The sequence below is a fragment of the Quercus lobata genome, chromosome 10 (genome assembly GCF_001633185.2).
Source record: "Quercus lobata isolate SW786 chromosome 10, ValleyOak3.0 Primary Assembly, whole genome shotgun sequence".
Classification (NCBI taxonomy): domain Eukaryota; kingdom Viridiplantae; phylum Streptophyta; class Magnoliopsida; order Fagales; family Fagaceae; genus Quercus; species Quercus lobata.
The window spans coordinates 10,302,947-10,312,146 of record NC_044913.1 but is presented as its reverse complement, the minus strand read 5'-3'; the positions used below and the strand labels follow the sequence as shown (position 1 = coordinate 10,312,146).

Genomic DNA, 9,200 nt, shown 5'->3' with positions numbered 1-9,200 from the left:
ATTTTTAAATGGTTTTTTTTTCTTCTTCTCAATTTAAAAGGTTTGGTGGTTGATGTTGTCTATTTATTTTATCCTCCAGAAAAACCTCTCTCTAAAGAAAAATACCAAATTAACGAAGTTGAGAACCATAAACAGCAATGTTATTGTTATTTGTAATATTCCAAATTGTATGGATTAGCATGTAAATTTGGATTATGAAAGTACTGCGAAAATGTGTACTAAGTTTTATATTGAATGTGTATTAAGTCAATATGGGAAAAGGCAGATTACCAACCTCTTGTCATATCACTCTAAATTTCTGGTTCAAAAACTCACATTTGAGATCACCTAACACCCAACAATAACATTTTATATCATTTTTCTTTGCTATTGTCAACATAATATATTCATACGTACATTAGGTGAGGTCTATTTCAAAAGACAATAATTGGCTGCAAAGACACTATTTTGTTCGTGACAAAATCTGGGCTGATAAGGACGTTGAATGAAATCAATACAGATTAAGAAAGTGTCCAGCAGTAAGTTTTTCCTTGAGTAAAAGGTAATAATAATATACATGGAAGAAAATGGCCTTTGAATAACATATATACTTTCATGCATGACTCGTGTATGAGGTATCTAAGTGGTCATCAATCTCCCTCGGCACCTAATACTTGAGTGTGACACGAGGATCTAGCATGCTACATCAAGTTGCAGATAGTAGAGACAATGGAAAGAATTGTATGCATTCCACTAACTAGTGTTCCCGAGCTACCTATCTAGTCAGTCTCCAAATGTGTTCTAACCAAATGACATTATCACCACTTCTTCAAACACCATCATTAAGCAATAATCTCAAGAAAGAACTAAAAATGATGCATCCATGAAGGCAAGAGAGAATTAAGAAAAAGTAAATGATGCATTAGAATTGCAAATGATCAGAGTGATTAAATCCAGGATTTGTAAATATTGCAAAAAGAAAAAGAACAGAAAAGCAGCTGCGGACTAGTAGTAGTAGGCTTACTCCATTGGCATTAATACTAACTGTTTGAGCAATGGCATAGAAAGCTAAAGCGGATTGCTCTCTTTGCTATATGAGAAAGATTCACCCTAATCAATCCTAAAGCCACTAGTGGAAGCCTGATCATCGTGAACTTCATCTTTGTCGCAGTGCAAATGATACAGCATTGAAATGACTTTTCTTCAAGTAAAAGGCTCACTCAAATAACATGGTGCTGATTAAAGAGAAAACCGTGAGAAGACACTAATAGATAGTACACACCTCTTGTCTAGTTCTGTAACTTCTGTTCCTGGAAGATGACATATCTATGGCCCTATTATTGATCCGCTTCCAAATTCATGCTGCGTTATCTAGTCCCATAAATTCAACATTCTTGATAACATGGAAAAAGAAAGCAAGCAACCCCCCCACCACACGGTCTAAAAGAAATAGAAGAATCCAAAACATGTCAATAATATGGTCAGAATTGAATCATTGTTACGCATGTCAATGGTTTCACTGTCAAATGTTCAAATCATCTAAACATCTATAACATAAACGTCCCACTTACAACATGCACTAATGGTGACACCTGAACCAATCCATGTTTCTAAACTCACTTGAAGTTGAAAGTAAGTTTTAACCAAGTAAATTTATGCCAAGTTTCCCAAAAAAGGCACAATGCATAAATATTTCAGTGGAAACCTTGATCATTCTTATCACCTGTTTTACATTTAAAAAAAAAAAAAAAAAAAAAAAAAAAAAAAAAAAAAAAAACAAGTAAAAAAAATGTGCAAAACCATATTGAAGTAACACCACGCAATCTTACTCTTCTTTTTCTTTTCTTCAATTACTTAAAGTCAGTTAAATATTTTTTATATATTTAATCTCTCCTGTCAAGGTATCCAGAAGTCAATGCAGCACCATTTGATTGTAGATCAATATATAGCGAAGAATAGATTCTAGAAAGTCCAACCAATTTCGGTAATGGAAAGCAGCTTCCTCAATTAAACAGAAGAAGAAAATGAACTAGAAAAACTTCCCATGTCTTGCTTTATCTTCTCATGTTCTACAAATAGTTTAATGAATAAGCATGCCTACATCAAGATCATGTCCTCCTTTTCAAAAGTTCATTTTGTGTTCCAATAATTTTAGCTCAAGTCAAAAGTAAACAATAATAGTCCATAGAGGAATTGCTGACTACAACATATTTAGCAGTTTAATCAATCTTTGTTAATCTAAGAATCTGACTTTCAGATAAAGTGATACTGTAATTATTAAAGTACTTGACATGCACATATCAGATGAGTGCTGAATATTGTCCAACCCAAGGGAAGGATGGGGCACTAGATTGATGAACATTGGTTACTCTCCTGATAATAGAAGATAAAGGTTCATGAAACACACAATTGTAACTTTTCTTTTGGATTATTAGATTATTGTACTGTTATAGATATAGAGCCCTATCAAAAGCTAGCTAGTTATATTGATCTTTCCTGCATTCCTTCTATTCTTAATCCAATTACCACCAGCATAATGAATATTACTTGTGTAAAGATATAATATTACCTACCAACGGAAGCGATGAAAATAAATAGATGTATTTTCCATTATCAGACTTATGTTTTCTGCCCAGCCCATATAGGAGATAGGAGGAAGAGTAGAATGACAAGTTGGCAACGAACCTACCATTTTAAAATGTTAGAAGAAAGAAAAGACAAACATCTACAATATAACACTTGGTTATATGGTATTTAGAACAGGACCTCTCGAGCACCTTTGACAAGTAACCTCACCATAATCACAATTCACAAATATAGGGTTTAGCTTGAAAATTAATCACGGGGACTTTGTCCAAGAATAGATGGCCCAGGACTGGGAGTTTGCTTTGCTTCAAGTCCTTTTCCCTTCAATCTGGGACTATGTTCCCCCTTTAGTTCATTTACATGGGGGCTGTATACTCTCTGCGATATCCGCGGGCTATGAGCAGGTCCTATATCCTCTAGTGAAGTAGGGGTTGAACTTGTTACTTTTGGACTCTGAGTGAGACGGATCTCACCACGGCTTCTTGTGATAATTTCATCAAGAATTTCCCCATCATCAAAGTTGGTAACTCTTGCCTGAGGATCCTGGTTCTGCAAGTATATATATAAAAAATCAAGACTGGGTAGATAAGCTTCAGAAGATAAGCTAATAAAGGCCTGTTTTCAAGGATGGAACTCATGTAACTAGATATGTTTTAATGCATTTTGATGTTCTTTTCTCAAATTATGTTGTGAACCCATGTACCACAATTCATCCAAATGTTTTTTGCTCAGATGAACCAATGTAAAAACTCAAACAACATGGATAAACAAATGCCTAGATGAAATCTAACTATGACTTCTTAACATTTTTTGTAATTGGAATTCATCAAGGGCACAATACTGGCAAGAAGCAGGACCAAATTGGAATTACTCTTGCGAAACAGAATGTAAAAAAATATTTAATCCAAATCTGATCTCTCCTCATAAAAAAAAAAAAAACTGATCTTTTGGTAGGTCTGGCTAAAATGACCAGAATGGTTAAGACAACATACTTGAAATGACACATTGAAGGCAATGGCAGGGGCTTCCTCATATTCTGCAGCATCCAAGTCTTGAAGATGGGCTCCTTTGAAAAACTTAGGGAGCACATACTGTCGCACTGGTACAAGAAGCATGATCAACAGTGGGAAAAGGACCCCAGCTATTGGTATCCATGTTAGGCCAAAACATAGAAGTAAGTAAGTTGTCTGGAACAAGGTGAAGGTAGCAATCGTTTTGAAGGGCACAGTCTCGACAAAGGTTGCATGATAATCCTCCAGCACCCTAACAAATTGTATAATCATTATCAGCATCTATTAAAAAAATAATGATGAATTATGTTCCATAATAAGTCCAACACTAATTTATTACATATATGAAAAACTATCCGCAGGTATGATTTAAGAAATGAAAAACCAAAAGTGAACCATTCTGGATTACATGAAGGATATAATGCATTTCCAATAGAATGACCAAGTATGTACGAGCTCGCACACACATGATATAAGACACAATGCTACATGATATTTGGTATTATAAAGCCAAATTCTGGAAAGAGGAGAAAAAAGGGATCGATAGTGAAGAACATGTGAAGAGGAAAAAATGTCTTTGGAGGTTTAAGTCTCAAAGTATAGAAGAAATTTAAGAATTTGTACCAAATGCCAAAAGCAACTGCGAGTATGAGCATAAACTTACTTGTATCTTCGACTTGGAGCGGTGAAAAGCAACAATATTCTCTCCCAGAATTGATTTCCAGGCAAGCTTTCAATTGCCATGAAAGCAAAGTAGCCCCAAAGAACTGAAGTAGGGATCTTCTTGAGAAGTGGCATTGCAGCAACACAACAGCCAACCATTGATGCCTGAAGCAGATTGCTGAGGCGTTGTTCTTTTACTTCAACAGGCAAAAGATCATCAATATCCTTATCCACATCAAAAACTGTCTCATCAATAGGGGCGTCTATGTAGCCACCACTAGAGGCCAATTGAATTGTGGATTCTTTCAGCTCTTTCAGTCCCTGATTGAAACTCAGATCTAAGACAAGAAAAAGGAAAAGATAATATATTTGTATTAATTAATTGTAAATGAATAAATTTACCAGAGCTGGTGGAGTTTCGTAGGCTAGTGGAGTCTGCATTCCATTATATGCTTCTTGCATGTTCTGGTATAATTGACCCAAATTTGAATTCTTACTAATACTTTTCCGGGCTGTTGATACGAGCTTATTCCGCAAAAGCTGTTCCATGGACAACAAAAGGGCCCAGAGTATTTATTAGGTTCTACATTACAAGAAAAGAATAATACTAACCAAACATTTGACTATACATTGGACCAAGAGAGAAACTAACAGAAAAGGATCAGTCAAAGACAAATTCAACAGACACACAAAAAGGAAAAGGAGGGATCATTCTCATTATAGAATAAATTAAAATTGGAAGACAAGAAGGATTTTTATTAGAGTTTCTGAACACAAGTGTCCATAGACAGATAATTCCAACTGCCTAATTTGTAAAATACATTGAGCACTCAAATTATTAGATGATTAGCATTGGAATGAAACTTTAGAATGGTTAGATTCTGGTCCTGCTGGTTTGCCAGCGTAGAGAGGCTAAGATTTTAGTCTTATGATCTGAATTCTATGATAAACTTGCAAACAAAAATAGGGGGATTTTATTCTCATAAAATGAGATTTATCAAATTACAGAACCCAATTAAGGAGCTTACCTGATGTTTTAGGGTAGCTAAGCTTTTTGTATGCATAGGAGATTGTGGAATTACACCATTAGAAGGAGGAATACCAATAAGCCCACATAATATGACCTGGCAAGGGAAGAATTCAAAACTAAAATGAAAATTTTCCCTAGATACAAGATAAAGTAAATGCTTTTATTCAATCTGAGATGGAGACTCTTGACATAATTACATGTGTGAAATTTGATATTCAGGGGAAACAACTTACCAAGAAACCCAAAAGAAGAAGGTCATAATGATAAGAAGCTGGTTTCTTCAGATTGAATTCCTTCTGTTGGGCAAGTTGAGACGCAACACTGTGATCAAAGTAGTAAAGCACAGCAATCATAGTTGCTGGTATAAATGCTCCAACTATATATAATGGAGGAACATTCAACATGTCCTGCACAACTAAGCAAGCATGAGTTTGTAGACAATCTTCAGATGCAAGGAAAAAAAATTTGGGTCCCTCTGAAAGCAGATGCTAGAAATGTATATTAGTAGATATGGCAAACCACACCTTAATGACTGTCCAATTTGAGTATGCTCCAGGAGACCATGGATTTGGGCTGAAAAGCCTCCTCGGGATTCCTCTTGGGACATCATTAACAGGTATATAAGACACAGCTGTCCATACAAGCACCATAAGTGGCACTCCATAATCCGCAATGAATCCCCGGAACCAACCTATAAATTCAAATCACATTTACCATTAAGAAACTAATCAGATATTAAGTGAACAGCATAGACACTGAAAGAATATTGCTTTCTCCTGAGAGAAGGTAACAAAAATACTTCAAAGAGAGAAAAATCACTGAATCCATAAAAAGAAATTGAAAAGATGACCTCACATATACTAATGAGGACAACAAGAGAGAGATTATCCAATTGAAGCTAACTAATAAAATGGGACACATGTGAATGATCTTTTAACCCTATATTCAAGAGTTCCAAAGAAAACTCCTCATACCTGTCCCATAGCGCCAGGATCTGGCTTTTCGGCTTCTTAATGCCGTAAGAAGAAGGCCAAAGGACAGAACCAAGGCAAACATTCCATTGCCAAATCGCCAGGATGGTTGGAGTGCAGTCTGTTTTGTATTTTCTCTTTGGGGTATACCAAACTCTTCCACAACTCCCTGTAGTATGAAATTCCAAAGTTGAAGGTACCACATAAAAAATATTTATAAACAAAATTAGTATGTTGAGTTATTTGAGGAAAAGTTCAACTAATGAGAATTACTCAACACGCTGGATGTTTTCCAACTAACTTACAAATAAACAGTTATTTCGAAAACTTCTGAGTCCTCATTGGTGAAAATGAAACTTTCACTACACAGTAAAATCATAAAGCATACTCACCCGTATGGCCTGCTGCATAAATAGCATTGCAATTAGCAGACCAAACAATTCGCCAGCAACGCGCGTAAACCTATTGATAATAGAGCATGCACCCAGAACAGCCAGCAAGAAGAGCAAGAAGGCTGTCCACACGCATACCCTGAAATCCCAATGAAGATTGTTAAAATATCACCAAAAATCAATCCCTTTGCATTATTCATATAACCTTACCATCCAGCCCAGGCTAAGAAGAGTTTCTGCCCCAAATCCTTCCGGTCTTTAACAAAGTTGAACATGAATGTATACATCAACACTGTAGGCTCAGCCACCCCTAGAATGAGTAGAGGCTGTCCCCCAATAACTGAGTGGATAATACCACAAAGTGCTGTTGATGCAAGAGTTTGCACAGCAGTCAAAGTTCCTCCTGTAACATATAATCAAACAAAGCATGTCTTAGCAAACTATACCAAAGTACAAAGTACAATAGGATGTTAGCAACACCAAAAAAGGAAAATCTATCAGACCTGTATTTCTCTCCAACTGCTCCCCAAAAGATATAACAGGAATTGCTGAAGCAAAAAATATGTATGCTGTTGGAGCCAGGATCCTAAATGACAGAAAATAATTATTATAGCTTCAAATGACATATATTTAGAAGTAGCAGTGTAGGCAAAAATTGAACATTGTCCATGGACCAGAAACAATATTGTCTTGAAGTTGTGATAGCTACTCCGATTACAACAACCAAGCCTTAGTCCCAAATTTTTGGAGTTGCAGTTGTAAAATCAATATCTTTAAACAACAACATAATATTCTATTTGTGATTAAGGGATGAGCAGTGCAAGAGTTGCATACCTGATACCTGCGCGGATACCACCAGTCCAATCTTGTTTATAGCACAAAAGCCTTCCTTTGAGGTCATTCTTGATTCCACGGAAGGGAACAAATGTTTCTTCCATGATAAGTGAAATATTTTGTGAACAACAAAAGGACTAAAACTTTATTTAGCTTTTGTTTGAGTAACAAGTAACTGGGGCAATATATGATATCGAAGAAGCTTAAGTTAAGTTCAAATTTAAGGGACTCGAGAGGCCAACATGGTTACTAAACGTGCATAACAGAAGATATATATAATATATGTATGTAAATACATAATTTAAGGGAAGAGAGGCAGAGATTTCTTCTTCAACATTGGCAGTGAAAGAAAGGCAGGACAAAAGAATGTTGAGTCATTAACAGACCCTTGAAGATAATATAAACATATGAATAAAGTTGAAGAATTTTACATTTTAGTGTAAAGAATAATTGGGGTATATTGCTTTGAAGAAGAACAAAAGGTAGTAAGTAATGAACCTAACTACTTGGATTCCATATCTTTATAAAGAATCAAGTATATTAATATTAGCGGATGAAATCCATAATGAATTGAGAAGTTCCATATTAACGAACACAGACACTCCCCATATATGCTCAGATCAGAACAAACAGTTGACTTTGGCAAAGCTCAGATCCATCACCTTCCCTTTTCTCCTATCTATCAAAGTGGCCTCCTATTCATCAACTGTTCCCATTAATAATAACAAACTGGAGCAGAATGCTAAGGATTAAACTACATGGTACAAATTCTACATGCCAAAATTGGTGAAATTTGTGTCAAGCTCTAGACTTCAGAGGTTATAAGAGCAAGAACCAAGAAATTAACGAGAACCCATTACCAGAAACTGCATTTTGGGATGGGTTCAGAACAGTTTGAAGCAAGTGGGCATTAACATAAAGATTGGAAATTTAGCGAGAATTCATGACTAAAACTATAGCAGGATTGATTCAGAACAGTTATGAGCAAATGGGCATTAACCAAACTGGGAAAAGAACCAACTTGAACAGCTAAATCAAAGTTACATTATTCAAAAAGAAGACCCTTTTGAGCAACAACTACAACAACAAAGAACTCACATGTATATATATATATAGAGAGAGAGAGAGAGAGAGAGAGAGAGAAGAGTAGGTATGGCTTGCAGTTACATCAGCTGAGAGCACAGAAATATAAAAAAAGAAGACAGGAATGTAAGAGACGGTTCAAAATGAATGCTTTCAAAACAGCTTCTGAACTCTGACGCTATGGATGAGCAAGGAGAGAACAAACTCAGCAAAATGTTGAAGTGATTTTCGCGTGAATGAGATAGTGTGCTGTGTGACAAAGCATAAATAAATAAAATAAAATCTCTCTCAAGTCTTGGCAGTATTGATTATTAAAATAAAAACAAATAAACAATTTGATTAGAGAGAGAAAGAGAGCCGTGAGAAAAATAAACTAGTAGTAGTTTATTTTTTTCACCTGAAATAAACTAATGCTTACTTACCCAGAAAAGATATCAGTTTTTTTTTTTTTTTTTTCTTTCAAAAAGAAAAAAATATAAGTTTTTTTTTTTTTTGGACAGAAAATAATGAACAAACAAGAGTCAAGAGACATCATAAGAAAACCATTGTATGAGAGTTAATTCAATTCACGTAAGACTACGCTAAAAACTAACTGGTGTTTTGGTCTGATAATTAAAAAGGCAATCATCATAAGCGGACATTATAGATTAAA

General features: G+C 35.3%; 1 protein-coding gene across 1 annotated transcript; it reads right to left on the bottom strand.

The window, feature by feature from the left end:
* Positions 1-2,564: 2,564 nt before the first annotated feature.
* On the bottom strand, positions 2,565-8,793 carry LOC115963639 (probable boron transporter 2). The gene is made up of 12 exons (XM_031082731.1): positions 7,466-8,793; positions 7,135-7,217; positions 6,842-7,034; positions 6,632-6,770; positions 6,243-6,408; positions 5,793-5,959; positions 5,502-5,675; positions 5,267-5,362; positions 4,641-4,778; positions 4,240-4,559; positions 3,558-3,828; positions 2,565-3,114 (listed from the first exon to the last, which is right to left on the bottom strand). Exons 1-12 carry the CDS (start codon positions 7,567-7,569, stop codon positions 2,815-2,817), a joined length of 2,151 nt encoding a protein of 716 aa, XP_030938591.1. The 5' UTR covers positions 7,570-8,793; the 3' UTR covers positions 2,565-2,814.
* Between the last annotated feature and the right edge of the window lie 407 nt (positions 8,794-9,200).